The 21,879-nt window shown below is 43.9% G+C and overlaps 1 protein-coding gene across 1 annotated transcript in view; it reads left to right on the top strand.

Annotated features, from left to right (window-relative positions):
* The window catches only part of LOC103733079 (ankyrin repeat domain-containing protein 6-like), a gene marked incomplete at its 3' end in the record, with an annotated part of 107,225 nt that overhangs the window by 58,334 nt on the left and 27,012 nt on the right, over positions 1–21,879 (top strand). The window contains exon 2 of the mRNA XM_017797831.1: positions 8,010–8,272. Coding sequence (XP_017653320.1) covers positions 8,153–8,272 — 120 coding nt within the window. The remainder of the gene's footprint in view (positions 1–8,009; positions 8,273–21,879) is intronic.

Genomic DNA, 21,879 nt, shown 5'->3' with positions numbered 1-21,879 from the left:
TACCCAAATGAGATGACTGTGCATGTATGTTTATAAAGGTTTTATCCATATTTGTCAAAATTTGAAAGCAACCAAAAAGTCCTTCAGTAGATGAAGGGAGAAGCAAATTACAGTATATCCATACAACAGAATATTATTCATCACTAAAAAGAAATAAGCTGTCAAACCACCTTAAATTCATATTGCTAATAGAAAGCAGCCAATCTGAAAAGACAGATTGTCTTGTATGAGTCCAGCTATATGGCATTATGGGAAAGACAAAGCTTCAAAAATCATAAAAAAAAATCGTAGGTTGAGGGCTAGGGAGAGTACAGGGAACTTTTAGAACAGCAGAGTTATTGTGTATGATATGTAATGGCAGGTGCAAGGTATTAGGCATTGGCCAAAGTCTTCCACAAAGTTCTGTAACCGAGGAGCTAGGCAACAGGGTAATCCTTAATGTAGTCTTTGGACTTCAGTGAATAATAATATATCAACATTTTTTATTTTATGCCAGGTGTGGTTGTGTACATCTTTAATCCCAGCATTCAAGAGGCAGAGGATGGTAGATCTCTGTGGGTTTGAGAGCAGCCTGGTCTACATAGCGAGTTCCAGGCCAGCTGTGGAAATTCTTTCTGTATCAGAAAGAATTCTGTATAGCTCCTTGTAAAATATTTACTAATTAAATTAGAAGGAAAGAATAAAAGAGGAAGTAACTGGATAAAGGGAAAGGAAGAAGAGAAATGAGCTGTGTACATACTACCTTAGGTATAAAACCATTGTCAATACCGAATGTCTGTGTTCCAAGCAGAGCCGGCACCCCACTCGTCGCTCTGCTTACCAACTCCCCTACCACAGGGCAGTGCCATTTCCTTGGCTTGAAGTGAAAAAGGCCACATTCTAGCTTTCTCAGCATCACCTCTGGCCATCGCTCATGAATTACAAGCTCTGCCACAACTATCTCTTTTCTCCATGTCCTGAATTCTACAGTCTTTCAGGCCTTCTACCTGTGTTAGTACCTCTGCTGTCTCTACCCTGTGTCTGTTCACACTTCTTACACCTAACCAAATCCCACACATCTTCTAACACCTTCCTCTGTGAAAACTTTGCTGACCTCCTTTCCCTCAAACACTTAAGCAAGAATAATTTCCCTCTCAGTTTCTGCTTTTATTTTGCTGTTATCTTTAATAAATAAATAGAGCATAACAAGTAAATATAAAGGTATGATACAGAAATTAGGGACAGAAAGAAGGTGGATCAAAGATTTGAGGATGATCAGAATGACTACACATGTATGAACCATTCCAGGAAGGAGGTTTCATTGATTTGGACATGTTCCTGTTTTGTCTTGAGCACCTTTGACTTTACCAGCAAGGTTTCAGGGTGACAGTTTCCAGTGGCTGTGGCACCAGTAGGTGCTTTGGTGCTGACATACTGGACCAGAATTACTAAAGGCAGACTCCAGTGAATTTTCTGGCCCCAAGAATTGTGGACCTCTATTTTGGGAACGAAGGGAAAGAAGAGAATTCCACATTCTCCCTCTGTTATTGCTGAGGGTTTGGTGTCATGGCCTGCTCATCTGTTTGGAAAGCATAAAGATTGACTGTCTAGGGGGCATGTCCTCTCATTCTTATGGAACCCAAAGATTCCTGTAGACCTCCTCTAGAAACTGATTGTTAGTTTTTCTGTATTTATTTAATGGACATTAAAGGCCAGCTATGCTCCAGGCATGGGGCCAAGCACTAGTGAGTGATACAAGATGATGTAAACAAAGTTCCTGCTTCAGAGACTCAGGAGGACCAGCCTGCATTGATACAGAATTTTCAACAAGGGGCACTGTCAGATTCAGCTTGGGCCACCATCATACATTATAGACTTTCAGGCAAACCCACCGACATTTATCTCCTTCTAGTTCTAGGGTTACAAGATCTAGATCAAAGTCTAACCCTAACAGGGTTAAAGGCTCTTCCTCAGCTGCTGATGGCCGTTCTAGCCACATGTTGGGCCCCGTGGCCTTCCTGCATGGTGAAGAGGAGAGGGAGGGAAGGTACCCTTGTACTTTAGCACTCTGGAGTCTCTTCTACAGCAAGACCATCTTGTCTGCTCAGCACCCCACCTTGATGACCTAATTTCACTTTAATTACCACTTGTTTTTGGTGACAGTCACAGTGTGGTTTCGGGGTCCATCCTGACAGGAACTTATAGAGAACTGAAGATGACAGATGGGTGATAACCTCTTGTGCAGGGATAGATGGTGTCTGTAGGGATGACGTCAGACTGAATTTTGAACTCATGTAGGGTCATTTGCTATGTGATGGGCCCAGCCCTGTTTGGGGATGCTTCGGTGGCCTAACCAGTAAGCTGTCATCCTTTGGGAGAAAAGGAGATCTCTGCATCAGTACTCTCCACCAGCCACATCTTTGTTCAGTAGTTTAGTCCTGTTCTACCTATTCAATGAGTTTACATCAGTACCCAGCTTCTTACTGGTTCAGTTTGACATAGGATTCCTGGATAATATCCAGATGTTACCCAGCTTCCATAGCAACAGCGCTTTTCTGTCTCTTGCCAAAGTGATTACTTGATTCAGTAGCTGTCAGGTGATGCCTGTACTGGAAATGACTCAAAAACTAAGTTGCTTTGCCGTGGTGGAGGTATGAGATGAGTCAGGGGCTTGCTAAGAGCAGTGTCTTCCCTGCCATTTCCTTCCTTACACAGTTAACCTTCTATGAGCAGTGCCGTCATCCCCATGCATAGTCTTGTGCTAAGGGTCCCTGCTATGGGAGTAGATGTTCTCTCTCAGGAGGAGGAACTGTCTTGGATCTTTGAGACATGGACTTTGAACTCTGGTTGTGTTGGTTTGTGCTTTGCTTCTGGCATCTGGTCTTTTGGGTTCTTACTGTGACTTAATCTGTGGTCAGATGAGAGTTTCTTCAAGGTAGAAATTGAGATATGTTTATCTCCGTTCTACCTCTCTTAGCCCCTGGTGTTGATCACATAATTATAATTGTGATTTAAAAAAATAAATAAACTACGATGAGTATTGTATGAAGGAAAGAAGGAAGGAAGGAAGGAAGGAAGGAAGGAAGGAAGGAAGGAAGGAAGGAAGGAAGGAAGGGGGAAAGAGAAAGAAAAGGAAAAAGATTTCTCCAGTGGAATTCCTCGTTTGTGTACACAGGCCAGAGTCCTAGCCTGATTGTCTCTTGCTACCAGCCAAAGAGACAGGAGCAGGATCCTACCCCTGTGGCCTTGGGAGTTGCTGCCCTCTGGGGAGTAGGAAGGTGGTCAGTTTGCTGACAAGTTATTTTCCTATCTCCAGGACCAGTGAGTCTATCTTTAGAAACAAGATGGAAAATAACGAGTGTCCTGGCTCTGGCTAAAATGAAAGCCTTCTTCCTTCTGATCCCTCCAAGTGGAAAGTTTCTGTTGCTTCAACAAGTGGGCAGGAAGGGCACAGATGCTCAGAGTATTGACAGCACCTGTGACAGCTTCAGAGCAGGCTGTTTCCCCATTTCTCAAATCCTCCTCCCTTGTGGAGACTGTGGAGGAATTTGTGAGGCACACTGCATTTACAGATGCCTCAATGATCGCTCAGTCAGATCCTGTCAGTGCTGCTGATGCCACAGTCCCTCAGTGGGACTCTGCCCAAGCAATGTGTCTGGCTCACTGCTCAGGGTGCCAGCATTTCCCCAGCTGTTCCTGTGAGGACAGTCTGTTACCCTTCTCAGCCTTTCCTGCATCATCCCCTTCACACTGTGCTGCAAACTTCACTTCTCCACCATCTGAGCATCCTTGCAGAGGCATTCTGCTCAGCTGCGAATTGCTCCCTGACTCCTCTTGGGCAGTGTCAGTTCCTCTGAGAGAGCCGTCTCACAAAATCCGAATCTCTGACACTCAGGAGCAGTGACAGCAGACCAGCATCCGGAGCTGAATGGAAGTCTTAATAAGCTTGTGATTCAGTCAGTGTCGGTGGAGGAGGCTAAAGAGAAAGAGGCTCCAAGCGCTGTAGGTAAATCACTGAGACCCGCTGGGAGTGGCAGTCCCAGGAAGCTGATGATCTCGCCAGGAAAGAATTGACCGCAATTATCCAGAAAGAAAACATGATGTAGAACAAGGACAGACCTCTGTGTGAGTAGTCTCTCCAGTGGGAGAAAGCTGGTTATTCTAACTGCTCGTGTTCTCTAACCATGGCTCCCATGTGGGCCTTATCTGGGTGGGCTCTGCGCAATGCCTGGCTAGGACTTTTTATGGAAGGACTCATTTAGAGTATTGTGCCTGGAAGAGACTGAAAGTAGGTGGCTTTCAGATATTGACTGTTACCAGGAGAGTTGGTTGTAAATCTGTAAGAAAGCAGCAAAAAAAAACCTCATAGACTTTTTGCTATATAAAACAAAACAACCAACCTATCTCTTCATAGGCAAAGCATCTGGTAATCAGGGAGCCATGCAAACAGGGCGTTTGGGGGGCTGGGAGGAAAGGAGGCAGTGAGTCTTAGGAATCTAGGCCCCTTGGATGATGTGTGCTCTCTGTGTATGTACTGTGTCCTTGTGTCTGCTTCCTTTCTACCTAAAGAATGGGCAGCGAGTTTGCATTTAAGCTTTGTCCTCCAGAGCACTGTGAAAATGAGCGTTGTGACAAAGGGATGTGAACGATAAGTGTGAGGCAGACTCCTCACTTCCAGCAGCAGGCAGCATCTTGAATGACAGCTATCTACTTTGAAGAGGAGGCTCAGATTGAATGAGGGACCCAGGCTATGACAGCCAGGGCACCCAACAGGTTGGCAGAGAAGTTTAACTTGTTGCCTGTAGACTGGTCGCACCCTTATAGTTCTTTCCCCACTCTACTCATTGTTGGTGCTCTCTATCCTTTCCTACCCTTGCCTGCCTGCCTCTCTCTGGCCTACTTTACTGGTTCCCAGCACAGAGTATCCTTTCACTCCAAGTGAGGTGGTGGGAGGAAACAGGAAGCAGAAAGGTCTCAGCAACTGTGATCCTGGTGCCCCCCACCCTGTGTATAATGCATCTGCTGGTGAATGCTGCAGGTCCTAGCAGTGAGATGACTCCCATGCTGAAAAGGAGAATGAGTTTGAAATGTCTAAGTGTGTGCACACCACGGGTGGTATTAGGAGCAGATGGGAACTGAAACCTGGGATGCCATTGATCTTGCTGGCACTTTTCTGTGCAACGGTACTGGAGGAGATGGGGCGTATCCAAGGTCCAGTGTGAGTGACCACTGTTCTGTGAGTGTATTGACTGTAGGGTAGGGTGGGGGTAAAGAGCATTCTTAAGTAGATGTAACTGAAAAACAAAAAATAAAATGACATTGCTAGCTGGTCAGCATTTTCTCATCATCAGAGTGTTCTTATGTTTAAAATCTAAATAGTGATGGGGCTGAACTTGCAAAGGGCTAGTTTCCTGACAGTTATCTAATCAAGGCTGTCTCAGCCTGCAACTATGGCCTTTAGAACTTCAGGCTTTAGTCTCATTATCTGAGAGGCTGCATCTGTTGCATGAGACAGGCGTGTGGGATGGGAGTGGATGCCAATTTACCAGAAGCTGGTTGGACCTTTTCTCTGTTACTAAGGAGACTGGACAGATGTGGGCATGGGGCTTGTGACCTCAGCTATTGGGCTGCCCTGAAATCGAAGCAGAGATCTTTATCCTCAGGAGCTAAGCCTTGGAGAAGAATGGGCAGAATTTAGGCATAACAGTATTTGCATGAAGGTATTTGTTACACATACCCTTTGCAAGAAGGGTTCTGGAAGGGAATGGGGTAGGGGTAAAATCACATGTACAGAGATAGCAAACGGACAGATGAAGAGGACAAACATGCTTGTGGGAGGAAGATCATTTTGGAACCCATGACTAATGCTGTGTCTTTTCCTGCATTTGAGCCTGGAGCGATTGACAAACACAGCAACAAATCAGTGTAATTGGTTTGAATGTACCACAGATCACCTGCATATAAAGAAACAGTATACCCTGTGTTGATAAAGAAAAACCTCTTTCAAAGTGTGTGATAGTGGGGAAAGACAAAGCCCAAAATGTAGTTGTTCGGTGTGGCTTTGAGCACTTCCAAAGGAATGTCTAGTTTTGTTTCTCTCAGTGCTTTGAGTCTTAAATGTTTTATGGGGGGAAGGGCATGTAACTTATTGGTAGCACATGTGCCTAGCATGTGCAAGGATCTGGGCTCGATCCCCAACATGGGAAGAGAAATGTACATCCCAGGTCTCTTCAGCTAAAGCACCCTGCTTTTCAGCATCACCCTCTCCAGGATTGTGCTTTCAGTGACCTGATGATCAGGAATATTTGGGCTTGCCAGGGTTCCTGTCTCTCTTCCCTTATTATCTTTTGCATGTATTGTAGGTGCTGGAAAATGGTACAAAAATGGAATAATAAAGAGCTTTCTAAAATTACAGTATTTACATTGTCAGGCTTCCCATAAAGAAACCATTGGCATACCTTCCTGCTATCTGGGAGAGATGTGGTCTGTATCTATTCTGTACATAAGCCTCTACTGCAGCCTCCCAGGCTGTTTGGCTGCATGACCTACCTGAGCCCAGCTTGGTTCAGGCCTTCCTCAGCCATATTCTTTAGAGATTGAGATGATCATCAGGTTTCTGGAGGCAGCAGGAAAAGATGCCCATACCTTCTTGACTATCAAAATAAGATCGAATGGTGGCATCTGGGTTGAAGAATAATATTTCTTTGATACAGCATTTTCTTTCTATTTACATATATATTTTTAATAATCATACTTCAAAATTTATTACACATGTGTATGTGTGTATACGTGCTTCTGCTCATGTGCATGCAAATGTCAGAGCACAGCTTTTGAGAGTCAGTTCTCTCCTTCCACCGTGTTATGAGTCTAGGGGACTGAACTCAGGTTATCAGGCTTTGTGTCAAGTGTCCTTACCCAATGAACTATTTCTCTGGCTCCTATAAATATGTTTTAAATATATTTTTTTTATGTGTATGAGTGTATTGCCTGCGTGTGTGTGAGTGCACCCATGCCATGCAATCAATGCCCATGGAGGTCAGAAAAGCGAGTCAGATTCCCCTAGAAGTAGAATTACAGCCATGTGGATGCTGGGACTCAAACCCAGGTCCTCTGCATGAGCAGCCGGTGCTCTTAACCACTGAGCCATCTCTCCAGCCCCACTATAAATATGTTTTAAAATGCAAAGAAGTCCTTCTTGTTCTCTCTTGCCCCAGAATGCCACTTACCTTTGAAATCAGTACCCATGGCTTTGTTTGTTCTAATGGTAGTCCTAGGGTTGCTTGAGAGGAGTCAGCATCTCTAAAGTTCTATTCATTTTGGTCATATCATAGAAGGAGGAGTTTAAGTTTGCTGCAGTTACTACCTCCAGATACTGCTCAGAGTAAGTGCTTAGTCCTAAGTGGTTTGGTGCCTGTGTATTTTCTTCCATTAAGCAAGGAAACAACAGGGGGAGTTTCTCCTAAACTGTCAGAACTCGCTATTGGTCTGAAGCATTGCTTTCTTCCCAGGATAGTGTTTCAGCACTTTGGACCTGGAGTCAGCCGGACCTGTGCCCAGTCCTCCATCTGCTCCAGAACTCAAGAAACTGCAGTATTTTCAGGAAGTAAAGGCTGCATTAAATCCTGGGAAGAACCCTCAAGGAGAGACCCTACCTATTAGGATCTGTGTGGGGTGCAGAGTGCACTAATCTCTGTACATTAGTCATGGTGGATCCATGAAACCCAGCACAGAAGGCTGCGGGTGATCATATGCAATACACACTGCTGGGGGAACGACTGCAAGGTGTCTAAGGGATTGTATCAGGTCTCTTTCACGCAGGGTAGAAATTCAGAAACACACTCCCAGCACTGGCCAGATTGTATAGCATTGCCATGAGGAGGGAGGAAGCTTGGAGATTGATACATTGTGAGGCTTTGCTGATTCACTCCCCTGTCCTGTGTACCAAGCAGAACACCCAGAGGTTAGCAGAGGTGTGTCTGTCCTTATGTGTTGAATGGCACTGATGGCAGCTTTGTTTTGTGACCCCCTAGGTCCTGAAGATGGCGTAGTAACAAAGGTTACCCAATGATTCTGAGCATCTTTACCTGTGGATGCCGGCCCCAGCCAGTGGCTACGTGTTGAGCTGGAGGACCTGGTCTGCTGCTTTCCTGAGAACCCCTTTCTCTCCTAATTCATGAGCCAGCAGGATGTGGTCGCTGCGCTTTCAGAACGCCTTCTCATAGCTGCTTACAAAGGCCAAGCAGAGAATGTGGTTCAGCTCATCAACAAGGGTGCCAAGGTAGCAGTTACCAAGGTAACAAAGATAAATACTATAGCCATTTTCTGGGAATAGCTTACCTCATGTTGCCTGAATAACTGTCTGGTCCAGAGCTGTTCAAGAACTGGCTTTTGGATCAGGGATGGAGGTTTGGGACGAAGCAAAGACCATTGAGAATGTTTTCATTGTCATCTTTCAAATGGAGAATTTGTAATTGGCCTTTAGGAGTCTTTAAAGTCATACTACAACCTTTTCCCATGTATTTTTGTAGCCATTGTACAGAAGCTTACTGGGCAGAGGGAGTTTAAGGGGTTATTCATGTTAGGCAGACATTCTAACAAGTGGACCAGCTTGTGGTCAGGAAGCCTTCCTCTGTAGTCTCGTTGTCCTCATCTGGCAGCCTGGACTAGAGACTGCTATGACTGCCATGGACTAATATCATGTGGGTTTTGCAGGACACTGCTGACCTTTACCAATAGGTGGTACCATGGCAGACAAGGGAACATTTGGTCAGAGGCAGTTTTGTATCAATTCCCCCTGATATGCAAGCCTTGGCCAGGTATGGTGATATCCCTGTAATCCCAGCACTGAGGAGCAGGAGAGCCATAAGTTTGAAGACAGCCTGGGCTGTTTCAAAAACAAACAAGGGCTGGAGAGACAGCTCAGCGGTTAAGAGCACTTCCTGCTCTTTCAGAGGACCCGGGTTCTGTTCCCAGGACCTACCCACATGGCAGCTCATAACCATCTAAACTCCAGTTCCAAGGGATCCAATGCCCTCTTTCAATTGTCTAACTTGGGATTTTCTAGTATACTTACACCGTTGTATAGCCTCACTACTGCCATGATTGAATTGCCCCTCTTGCTCATATGTGACAGAATTTGGGAGGTAATTAGATTGGATGGGCCTTTATGATGAGATTAGGGTCCTTATATGTAGAGACACTAGAGAGTTTGACTCTCTCTCTCTTCCTCTCTTTCCCTCATGTGAAGACAGTGAAAAGGTCACCCTCAGCAGGCTTGGAAGAGAGTCCACCAGAACCCATCCATGTTCATGCTCTAATCTAGGATTTCCTTTTGGGAAATAAATTTCTGTTATGGCAGCCTGAGAACACTAACACAACCACATTCTAATTTTAGAACACATCTGTCACCCCAGCAAGACTTTCTAGCCATTAGTCACTCCCCATTCCCACTCTAACTCTTCACAACCATTAATCTACTTTTTGTTTATGAAAATCTCTTTCCTGGGGGGCTGGAGGGATGGTGCAGTGCTTAAGAGTGCAACTGCTCTTCCAGAGGACCTGCATTTGGTTCCCAGCAGACACGTCAGGTGGCTCACAGCTACCTGTAACTCTAGCTCCAGGGGATCTGATGCCTCTGGCCTCTGTGGGTACCTACTGATAGGTAAAAAGTTGGGGTGGAGAGCGAGCGGATGGGGAGGCACCGAGGCACAGATAGAACTCTCAGCGGGATACAGCTTTATTTCGCACAGGACACGTTTCCCTCGGGGAAGGGAAAGATGTCAGCCCACGGGTTGTGAGCTGGGATTTATATACGGGGGCTTTAAGGTGCAGAAGAGGGGGATGTTTGGGGGGAAAAATCAATCAGGGGGAAGCAGGAAAAGCAGGGCTTGTAAACCTGGCTCCGTTCAGTCTGCCAGGCAGGATCTGGGTCTGGAAGTGTTTACTTTTTCCCTCTTAAGATAAGGGAAAAGCTGTTGTGTTAAACAGCTTCTAAAATCTCTGGTTAACAGGTAGAATCTGCTTATCGTGTCTTTGGAGATCAGAGGAAAGGCAGGCTGCTTCTCAGCAGAGTCTGTTTCCCTTGACTTCAAAGGCCAAGGTGCTTATCAGCTCAGTTCCCTTTTTTGGGCTCCAAAAGTCCATAGGTCCCTGTTGGGGAGGGGGGAAGCTGCTGCTATTTGGAACCCTAATACCTATACACATGTACACATACCCACAAACAGACATAATCAAAAATAAATCTTTTTAAAAAAGAAAATACCTTTCCTGGACATTACATAGAAATAGAACCATACGGCATATGATCTTGTCCTGATTTCTTTCATGTAGCATAGTGTATTAAGGTTCATCCATGTTGCATTGTGAGTATTTCATTTCTTTATTTATGACTGAATAGTAATCCATAGTAAGCACACAAAGTAGTCCCCCTTGTTTACATTGCAGAACCCTCAGTGGATGCCTGAAACCTTAGCTACTACCAAGTCCCTTATGTACTATGTCATGTCCTATATTCAGATACCTGTAGTAGAGTTTAATTTATAACAGGCACAATAAAAGAATAACAACTAATGAAGTAGAACAGTTACACATATATCTATAATATACATATGTATGCTCTTTATAATACAATAGTACACTAAGATAAAGTTGTCAACATCACTATTTTTGTGTCTTGGGACCATTATTAAGTAAACTAAGGATACCTTGAACATAAATGTCCTGACACTGTAACAGTCTGTCTGCTGGGGTGGGGGGCAGGGGTACCCTGCAGGTGGGTGATGTGGATAATGTGGGTACCTAGACAGAGGAATGATTCTGTCTCTGGCAGGGTGGAGTGGGACAGCATAAACTTTCATCATGCTGTCCAGAGCAATGTGTAGTTTCAGAGTTTTGAATTGTTTATTTCTAGACACTTCCACTTAATATTTTCAGATTGTTGTCTGGCCCTGTGTGTTTACTGTGGAAGTAGGATGATGGATAAGGCTGCTGTACTGCTCTTTACATCCTTTCATCAGTTGATGAGCACTCCAAGTAGTTTCTAGTTTAGGGCTATTATGAAAACTGCTGCCATGGCCATGAACATCTGTCTACCCGTTTTTGTGTGGGCATATGTTTGCTTTTATCTTGGGTGTGCACTAGGGAGTAGAATTGCTAGGTCTTATGATTATATCTTTGTTTAACACTCTAAGGACATGCCATGCTGTTTTTTTCAGAGTGGGTTTACCATTTCACAATTCCCAATAGAATGTATGGGAGTCCACTTTCCTACTTCTTCAACAGTGCTTACTGAATTCCATTTCTTTGTGGAGACATTGTCTCATGCTGTAGCCTAGATGGGTTTTGAACTCATGGCAGTTGTCTTGCCCTCAGCCCCCAAATGCTGGAATTACAGGTATGAGCCACCATGCCTGGCCTGGGTTTACTTTTTATTACAGATGGTCTTCAACTTATAATGGAGTTATGTCCTGATAAACCCACTGTAAGCTGAAAATATTATATGCTGAAAATACATTTCATATGCCCAGTCTACTGAACGTCTCAGCGTAGCAGCATAGCACCTGGTGGGGTATCTTTGCTGTCTTCCTGATCAAGAGACTGACAGGGAGCTGCCGCTTGCTAGTGCTTGGCCACCAGCACAGGGGGTCCTGTATTGTGTATTTACAGCCCCAGGAAAGATATAATTCAAAGTGATTTCTGACTTTTTGATGAATGTGCTTTATTTTGTAGCAGTGTTGAAAATCATAAGTCAAACCATCATAATCCAGGGACCGTCTTAAATATCTTACTGAAGTAATACATGCAAAGAAGAATTTTAAAACTGTTAAAATACTGCAAGAGAGTTTGTTGTTGTTGTTGTTGCTGTTGTTATCTTTTTGAGACAGGGTCTCCCTGAAGCCCCAGCTGGCCTGGAACTCCTTCTGTAGGCCTGGCTGGCCTAGAACTCCAAGATCTGCCTGACTCTGCTGGTATTAAAGGCGTGTACCACCGCGCCCGTCCTTTAAGGCCTTGTTGTAAATTATACTCCCAGCAAAACAACTTAGAAAGTCACAGGATGGTATACACACCCATTATAAAGACACCTAAGCACAACTCTCCCTTGGGAAGGCCACACCCATACTTGGGTGTCTTATTCTTAACCTGAGCATCTTTCTATTAATCCCTGTGGTTAAGATCTATGTTATAAGGTCTTTAACAAACTCTGCTTCATATTGGCTTATCCTGAAATTCTTTTTTGTGGTGAAGTAAAAAGGCCTGGGCTTGTCTAAGTGAGGCCCCCAAGGGAAAAGAGAACTCTTCATTTCTAGTGGCAGCATGGAGCTGTGCTGTCAGTGCTGTCATTGACAGGGAACCAACCACTCCTTTAAAAACAAAAACAGCCGGGTGTGGTGGCGCACGCCCTTAACCCCAGCACTTGGGAGGCAGAGGCAGGTGGATCTTTATGAGTTCAAGGCCAGCCTGGTCTACATAGTGAGTTCCAGGACAGCTAGGGCTACAGGGAGACCCTGTCTCAAAAAAAAAAAAAGTCTGGGCGTGGTGGCACACACCTTTAATGCCCAGGCAGGGACTACACAGTGACTTCCAGGCCAGCTGGGGCTACAGGGAAACCTGTCTCAAAAAGACCAAAAACAAAAACAACAACAACAACAAAAACCCAACAAGGCCTTAAATAAAAGATTTTTCTTTCGGGGAGCTAGAGAGATGGCTCAGTGGTTAAGAGCACTGGCTGCTCTTGCAGAGGACCCAGGTTCAGTTCCCAGCTCCCACATGGCACATGGCAGCTAACAACTGTCTGTGACTCCAGTTCCAGGGGATCCAACACCTTCTGACCTCTGTGGGCATTGCACGACACAGGTGTACCGACATACATGCAGGCAAAGCACTCATACACATAAAATAAAAGATAATAAATAAAATTTCAAGGTTATACATCTTTTTGGCCCCAAGTAAGCAGTTTATTGTCCTTAAGATCTCTGTTTGAGATGTTTTTAGGAAAACATGCTTTGCCTTGGTGGGCAGTTTGGGTTCTATCAGTAGTATCTGATGTTTCCTAACTGTCAACAGGAAAGGCAAACCAGCTCACAGGATGAAGGGCCTCTTTTCCTTCCCATGTCATCAGGGAGTCTCCTGGCTTCCTCCTTCCCATGTCACCATGGTGATCCCCTGGCTTCCTCCTCCCATGTCACCATGGTGATCCCCTGGCTTCCTCCTTCCCATGTCACCATGGTGATCCCCTGGCTTCCTCCTCCCATGTCACCATGGTGATCCCCTGGCTTCCTCATTCCCATGTCACCATGGTGATCCCTGGCTTTCTAGGCCTCCTTAGTTCCCAGCCCTGTTTGTTCTTTTAAAGTAACAACTTTCACATCTTCTAGCTGTTTCCCTCTCCCCGATTTGTCTCTGCACTTAGGAATAGTGTATAGTATTAATTGACCAGTTTAAGTTTAAAATTAAGTCAAATTAATTATGTTTTAAATATTTATTGTGGTAAAAGAACAGATTTACATTTTAACTGTTTCTAGGTGTTTCTTTCAGTGTCACTGTGCACATTCATACTGTAGTCCTGGAGTCCCCATCCATCTCTGGACCTGTTTTCACCTTTCCAAGTGGAAGCTACGCTCTTGTTAAACACTGGTCCCCTGAGCACCTGGGACCTTTTCTTTTTTCTTTTCCTTTCTTCCTCTGAATTTTTTGATAGCGGTTCTCACAATGTAGCCCTGGCCAGCCTGGAACTCACTGTGTAGATCAGGTTGGCCTTGATTGCAGCTGCCTTCCCAGGCATTTCTGCACATTTTGGGACTTTCACTTTAAATGCTTCAGACGACCCTGCATGTTTCCAGGGGAAGCCTGTTCCTCTTCTCAGGGTTTCTTTTTCACTGAGTGACGCCCTCATTTGCACAATCCCTCTGGCAAAGTCCCAGAACCATCCTGCCTTCTCTTGGATCCTTCTTGTCCCTCCACATGCCCTACTTGCAGTGGCCACTCGTCCTTCTTCCAACTTCCTTCCTGCCACTAGTCTAGTTACTAGGTGTTTGATATGAAATGGGACATGAAGGCTTTCTTTCAAGAAAGCTTTGACTTGGGGCTGGAAAGATGGCTTAGTGGTTAAAAGCACTGGCTGTTCTTGCAGAAGACCTGAGTTCGAATACCCGCACTCCAGTTCCAGAGGATCCCATACCCTCTTCTGTCCTTCAAAAGCACCGCCCCACAGGAGCACTTAACACATGCAGACTTAACACTCATACACATAAAATAAAAATCAATAAAAAATTAAAAGAAGAAAGCCTTGGTTTTCTCCACCTGCAGCTTAGTTTTATTAACACCAGTATTTTATTCCCTGCATAAACCCTCTGCTTTGCTCCTTAATGCCAAGCATGGACCATGGGATGGCCTTGAGAGCTGTAAGAATTGTCAAGTAGTGGGGCTGGAGAGATGGCTCAGTGGTTAAGAGCACCAGATGCTCTTGCAGAGGACCCAGGTTGGATTCCCAGCACCCACGTGACTGCTAACAACTGTCTGTAACTACAGTTCCAGGGGATCCAACACCTTCTTCTGACTTCCACGGGCATTGCATGACATAGGTGCACTTACACGCTGGCAAATGTTCATACATGTTGTTAAGGTTCAGATAGCTCCGCCCCCTCACCAACAGGATCTCAAGGACTTCTCATGCTCCTGAGAAAAGGGAACCTAGCTGATAAGCACCTTGGTCTTTGAAGTCAAGAGAAGCAGACTTTTCCCCACTGTTTGGCCAACACAGCAGGCTTCCCCTTTGATCTCTAAAGAGGACAGGTTTTAACAGTCCCACTCTCCCCTTTTCTCTTTCTAAGTTGATTATCTGAGGTGTTTGTTATCATAATGGGGTACTGGCTAATATAAATTTCTATGAAGAACTGCACAAGCACAGTGTTTTTAAATCAAATTGTCCCAGGCTTACCAGGAGGCATGCACACTCTAGTGCAAAGGCCCCGCTCCCTTTCAGTTTGTGGATTTGTGTTTCATAATTGGACTTATTTGCAAGGTTTGTGCCATCCTGTTGTCTATAGTCATTTTCTTTAAGCTGCTGGTCTCCAGCAGGTAGATAACAGCAAAACCAGATGCCTATAAAGTTAGATCAAAACTTACACTTGAGAAAATGTGTTCTGTACAGCATGCTTCTTCCAGAGGTATCTATGCACTTATTTTAAAATCTTTTTTACATTTATTTGTTTGCTTTTGTGTGTGTATATGTATGTGTCAGAGGGCAACTTTCAGGAAGTAGTTCTCTCCACCATGTGGCTTCCAAGGACTGAACACAGGTTATCAGACTTGGTTGTATGCCATTTTCCAGCTCTTAAAAACAATCTGGGCCTGGTGCTGTAGACCTGTAATCCTCAGGAGGTTGAGGCAGGAGGATGACAAGTTCAAGGCTAGCCGGGGCTACAGAGTGTGTTCAAGACTAGCCTGGCCACCTTAGTGAGACCTTGTTTCAAGATAATAAAGTAAATAAATAAAATAAAAAAGTAAAAACCTAAGCTAGGCATGGTGGCGCATGCCTGTAGTCCTAGCACTTGGGAGGCAGAGGCAGATGGATCTCTGTGAGTTCAAGACCATCCTGGTCTACACAGTGAGTTCCAGGCCAGCCTGGACTACAGGGAGAACCTGTTTCAAAAAGACTCCCCCCCCCCAAAAAAAAGTGAAAACCTGACTGACTGAGAATGTAACTCAGTTGGAGAGCATTTTCATGCATGAAGCCCTAAGTTCAAGTCCCAGGACCACCTCTCCCCCAACACCAAAAAGAAAGAAAGAGAGAGAGAGAGAGAGAGAGAGAGAGAGAGAGAGAGAGAGAGAGAGAGAGAAAGAGAGAGAGAAAGAAAGAAAGAAAGAAAGAAAGAAAGAAAGAAAGAAAGAAAGAAAATTTCAATTTATGGCTAGGTAATGGATCTAATACAGAAGGCAGGAATGCTGTCTGGTCTTTCTCCTGTGCTGTCTCTCCAAGTGTTTCCCTACCTAAAGGCAAACAGTGTTACCTGTTATTTACATTTCCCCCTGAGACATTTCATGTACAGACCTGCAAACAGATGTAGCTGTATGTGTTTTCCCTTTTATACAAATTGTAGGATACTATACATGCCTTTCTTTACTTTCTTTGTTCAATAATATGTGGTCAAGCCATAATTGGACTATCTAATTCCCTATAGGTAGACACTTAGGTCCTGTTAATCTTCTGCTGGTACAAATTATGCTGCACTGACTGACTTTGTTTTGAAGTCGTATCACATAGTGTGATTATATTTATGGGATAAATTTCTCTAAGTGGTACTGCTGGGTCCGTGTATGTGCCATTATGAAGACTAATTTGGACAGCTAGAGCCAATTGTTCGCTGTAAAGCTTATGCTGATGTGCACTGCAGAGCACTGGACTCTTTGGAGGCTCTCTTCTCCCTCCATTTGAACCCATCTTACCTTCCTTCCGTCTGTCTAGAAGCTAGACAGAAGACTGCTGCTGCCCTTAGTCTGACCTCCCACCTCTCTTTGTTCCTCTTCCCTTCAGCATGGTTCCATAGACCTTTTTTCTTGGAATTAGAGAAACACAGAGGAATGGGATGAAAGGATAGCAGCTGACCCTGTATAGACCCTCTGCTTTCTCACCTTCCTTCCACAACAGGAAAACAGCAGTGCCTCCTGAGACCACATGGGGCAGTTGATCTGATATCCAAGCTTCCCATATGCTCTCAACACACAGGCCGGGGCATAACACTGGCTGTTGCAGCCCCCTAGTCCCATGTGCTCTGTGAGCAGTAGGTTCCATTTGAAAACACAGGACTTAAGGGTGTAGAGCATATCTCGGGCCAAACAGAACATCTGATCTACTTTTGAGGTGTTATGGATTGACCTCACAGCCTCATGCATGGCAGGCAGGTGACTGACTGCTGATTGACTCTTCCAGCCCTCGAGCACCTGCTTTTGTCTTGCAGTAGCTATTGACATTGCTACAGGTGGTAGAAAATCTTAAAGGAGAAAACTTAGGCTTTTATAGTTTATCATCAGAAATCATTGGGGAAGTGATTTATGGTGGTAATTCTGAGCAGCAGTTATAATGAAGTGTTAAGTCTTTATTTAGTACATTAATGATGAAATTATAACTCATTCAAAGAAGAAAACAAAATTGAAAAATTATAAACATGTAGGTCATCAGTCAAGTGTAAATAAATTTGCCTATCAATATACCACTGGCCAATATCCACAGACTCTTCACTGGCATCACCATCATATGGACAACTTAGAGCCAGGGAAAAGCTGGAGGTACCCTAGAAGCACACTGTGATTGGTGATGGGACTTCTAATACACCACTCAGTGGATTAAGTCCATCCACTTGTTTGTTTGTTTGTTTGTTGTCTTTTTGAGAAAGGGTCTTCCTGTAGCCTCAGCTGCCCTGGAACTCACTATGTAGACCAGGATGGCCTCGAACTCACAAAGATCTGCCTGCCTCTGCCTCCCAAGTGCTGGGATTAAAAGCGTGCGCCACCACGCCCAGCCGTCCATCCACTTTTTTATGCAACTATCTCCACCATCCATCTCTCGAACTTTCCCCCTCTCTACAAACTAAAACTCTATACATTTTAGTGGAAACTGATCCCTCACTGTCCTCTTCCCTGATCCCCCATTAACCACCATTTTGCTTTCCCATTTGTCACCCATTTAAAAGTTTTTCACAATTTTAAAGAGTAGAGGCAATGAATTACACTTCCCTTCTCTGGGAGCCTGGCCAGGTTATTAGCTTTCTCAAGCCTTCATTTCCTGTCTGTGAAATGGCCATCAGAAGATCCAGCTGGATTTATTATGAGGATTAATGAGGAAATCCATGAACAGTGCTTCATACAGGATGATCAAGAATGACGAAGGGGCTCCATGGATGGTAGTTACAATCAGCATGGCAGCTGTGTCCCCACTGGACTCCATCATCCTCAGAAGTTCCTTTGGGTCAGCATTTCTTAGTATTAGGTGTAGGTACAATCATGTAGACATCCTTTAATAATACCAGTGCCCAGATGTGGGCCCAGACGCTCTTGATTTGATTGGTGTGGAATGTGGTCTGGGCTTGAGGAATTCCCAAGCATCCAAAGGGGAAACACGCACCACTCTACAGACTTCCCCGGGTCTCAAAGTCTTCGGTGTGTGGTAGCATCTTCAATTGGTTCAAAAATATTCAAAAATCTATTTGAGCGTAGAAGTTTTCCTCATCTGTAGATGAGACTTAAATTCTAAGCTATGTACAGTCTTCATTTATTTAAAAAAAAAGTTTATGAGAAAAAGAGGAAATGAGAAATGTTAAAAAATAATTGTGATTGTGAGAATTGGGCCTCCTTTTTAATTCTATCGACCAATAATGCAGCAGGAAGTGGACATGCCTGGACATTGATTTGTTGGATATGAGGAATGAGGTAATACCATTATTGTTCTTGATAACTACTTCTTATTTTGCTATGAAATTTCTAATTTTCTAATAAAACTTATTTAAAGTATTGAACAACAACAAAAGAAACTATATTTGTACTGAACATGACTTTCTTTTCATGTCATGATTTCTTAAACAGAACAGTACAACTATTACATAACATCTGCATTGCATTATGCTAGGTACTATAAATAGTCTAGAGATGGTTTACAGTATGCCAGAGGGGTACATAATTTGTATGCTTATACTATGCCATTTTATATAAAGGACATGAGCACCTGTGGGTTTTGATAACCTTGGAGGTCCTGGAGCCAGTCTCCAAAAGATACTGACAAAGGACTGGATGAGCATATCAACAGATAATGAAAAAGCATTTGACAACATTCCATACCCATTTGTAATAAGAAGTCTCAGCAGCCCATAAATTGAGAGCTTTCTAGATATGGTAAAGGGCATCTTAAAAAAAAAAAAAAAAAAAAAAAAAAAAAAAAAAAACAATAACAAAAGCACCAAAAAAAGCCAGGCGTGGTGGTGCACACCTTTAATCCCAGCACTCGGGAGGCAGAGGCAGGCAGATCTCTGAGAGTTCAAGGCCAGCCTGGTCTACATAGTGAGTTCCAGGACAGCTGGGGCTGCAGGGAGACCCTGTCTCAAAAAGACCAAAAAAAAAACCAAACCCTCCTGTTAGCATCATTCTTAATGGTGAGAGACTAACAGAGGATAAGGAATGACATGGACATCTGCTCTGACAGTTTTCATCCAGTGTAGTTCTGGAAACCCGAGCCACTGCAGTGAGGACACAAAGGAAATGAAAAACTATGAAATCCGAAAATCAGTTCTACAGATGAATGGAGGTCATGGTTGCACAGCACTGTGAGTATATTTAATGCCACTCAGTTTCACACTTAGAAATAGGTAAGCTGACAAATGTTTATGTTGTATACATATATTTTTAAGTATTTTATTTATTATTTTTATTTTATGTATATGAGTGTATTGCCTGCATGTATGTGAGTGCACCCATAACATGCAATGCCACAGGAGGTCAGAAGAGGGCTTCGGATTCCCCTGGAACTGGAGTTAAGGACGGTTCATAGCTGCCATGTGGGTGCTGGGAATGGAGCCTGGGTCCTCTGCAAGAGCAGTCAGTGCTCTTAACCACTGAGCCATCTCTCCAGCTCTGTGTTGTATATATTTTACCATAATAAAAAAACACAAAAAATTGACTCAATAAGCAACAGAAAATTTAAATGGTTAAATACTACAAAAAATGTAAACCTGATTAAACATACAATCTTTGAAAAGGCACAAGGACCAGATAGTTTCACAGCCTTGATTTATACTTTAACAACAAAAAATACTTTTAGCAGGTCTAGAGAGATAGCGCAGCAGTTAAGATCACTGACTACTCTTTGAGAGGACCCAGATTTAGTTCCCAGCATCCACATAATAGCTAACAATCATCTATAACTTCATTTCCAAGGGATCTGACACTCTCTTCTGGCCTATGCAGGCATTGTACACATGGATGCACTTAGGTATATGCAGGTAAAACACTCATACATGTAAAATAAAAATAAGTCATGGCTGGAGAAAGGGTTTACCAGTTAAGAGCACTGCTCTTCCAGAGGACCCAGATTTGGTTCCCAGCACCCACATGTTAGATAACAACCATCCATAGCTCCAGTGCCAGGGGATCTGACTCTCTCTTCTGGCCTTCACAGGCATTGCATAACATGGGTGCACTTACAAACATGCAAGGAAAACACTCATACACGCCTTTAAATCCAGCACTTGGGAGGCAGAGGCAGGCGGATCTTTGTGAGTTTGAGGCCAGCCTGGTCTACATAGTTAGTTCCAAATGAGCTGGGCCTACAGGGAAATCATCTCAAAAAAACAAAAATAAATAAATCAAAATAAAATAGAAATACTTTCAGTGTTTTTTAAACTGTTGTAAGTCATAGAACAAAAGGAAAAGCTAGCACCTCCCTCTGTTTCCCTGGGCCTACACGACCCACAGGCCTCTCTCCAGGGTAAGTCCATCCTGCCTTCCGCACCTTAACTCCCACAGCCTCATTCACCCTACCATCTCCCCCACCCACCTCTCCTCCTAGCCTGGAACCTGTCCCATTCCTTGTCTTGGCACCCCAGACACCAGGGAAACCACCACTGCTTCCTGATGCTTTGCATCCAGGGCAACTCAGTTCCTTCTCAGGTCCCCAGGGCTTGGTCCCGCCCTTACCTCCCTCTGCTTCCCTGGGCTGCACAACCCACCAGCCTCTTTCCTGGACACCAGGGCTGACCTTTCCGCTTCCTGATCCTTTGCATCCAGACCAACCCAGTTCTTCAGTGAAGTTCCCAGGAGCCCTTGGGGACTCTTCCCTCCCCCATCTCCCTTTGGATCTCTGGGTGGCACGGCCACCAGCTGCCCTAGACTAGCATCTTTCCAGGGCCCTGCTCCCAGGCCAGTCCAACCCCCAAATTCCTGAGGCCAAAACCTTTCCTGGAGGGATCCAGACCTTAGGAGAAAGCCTGAGAGCATCTGATCCTCATCTGACTTGGGCTTCTGTGGGAACTCCTGAAGACAAAAGCAATCTGGCCACTCCATTATAAAATCAAAAGAGAGAAACGGAAGCTTAGACAAACCAGCTTTTCATGCCCAAAAAGTAAACCACAAAGACACATAAAGTTCACAAAAAGAGAAGCAGACCTAAACTTGAAGACTTGAGTCTCACACAAGAATCAGAAGCTATAAAAGAAATCAACATGTCAAAATCACAGAGAAAAAATAATAACGTGAAAAACCAAAATAACATATCCCCACCAAATACCAATAGTCCTCTAGAGAAGTACAATGAGAACCCCCTAGAGATAATGCAGGACATGGAACCCAAAAGAACAATTATAAACCTAAAAAGAATTCAGTGGATTTAAAGAACACATAAACAAAGAAATCAAAGAACTGAAGGAAGATAGGGATAAACTGAATGAATTCAGAAAAGAGCTAGAAATATTGAAGAATGCTCAGGCTGAAATGAAGAAGGAAGTGAAACACTCAGTAAGCCCAATAGAAATGACAGGAGAAAGCCTCACCAATATGATGAATGAAAGGGAAAACAGAATATCAAGACTGGAAGATAAAGTGGACGAACTAGACCACTCAAGCAAACATTATGAAAAATGTAAGAAAGCACAAGAATGGAATATGCAGGAATTGTGGACACCATAAAAAGACCAAACTTACAAATCATAGGCATACAGGAAGGAGAAGAATCCCAAGATAATGGCATGGACCAGATCCTCAACAGAATCATAGAAGAAAATTTCCCAAAATTAAAGAAAGACATGCCCATACAAATACAAGAAGCATATAGAACACCAAACAGACAGGACCATGGCACATCATAGTAAAAACACTGTATAGTAAAAACATACAGAACAAAGAGACAATACTGAAAGCTGC

Source organism: Nannospalax galili, unplaced genomic scaffold (assembly GCF_000622305.1).
Source record: "Nannospalax galili isolate Female #2095 unplaced genomic scaffold, S.galili_v1.0 scaffold375, whole genome shotgun sequence".
Taxonomy (NCBI): Eukaryota; Metazoa; Chordata; class Mammalia; order Rodentia; family Spalacidae; genus Nannospalax; species Nannospalax galili.
Note: the sequence above shows the minus strand (reverse complement) of the source record. Positions and strands in the feature narration are given on the sequence as shown.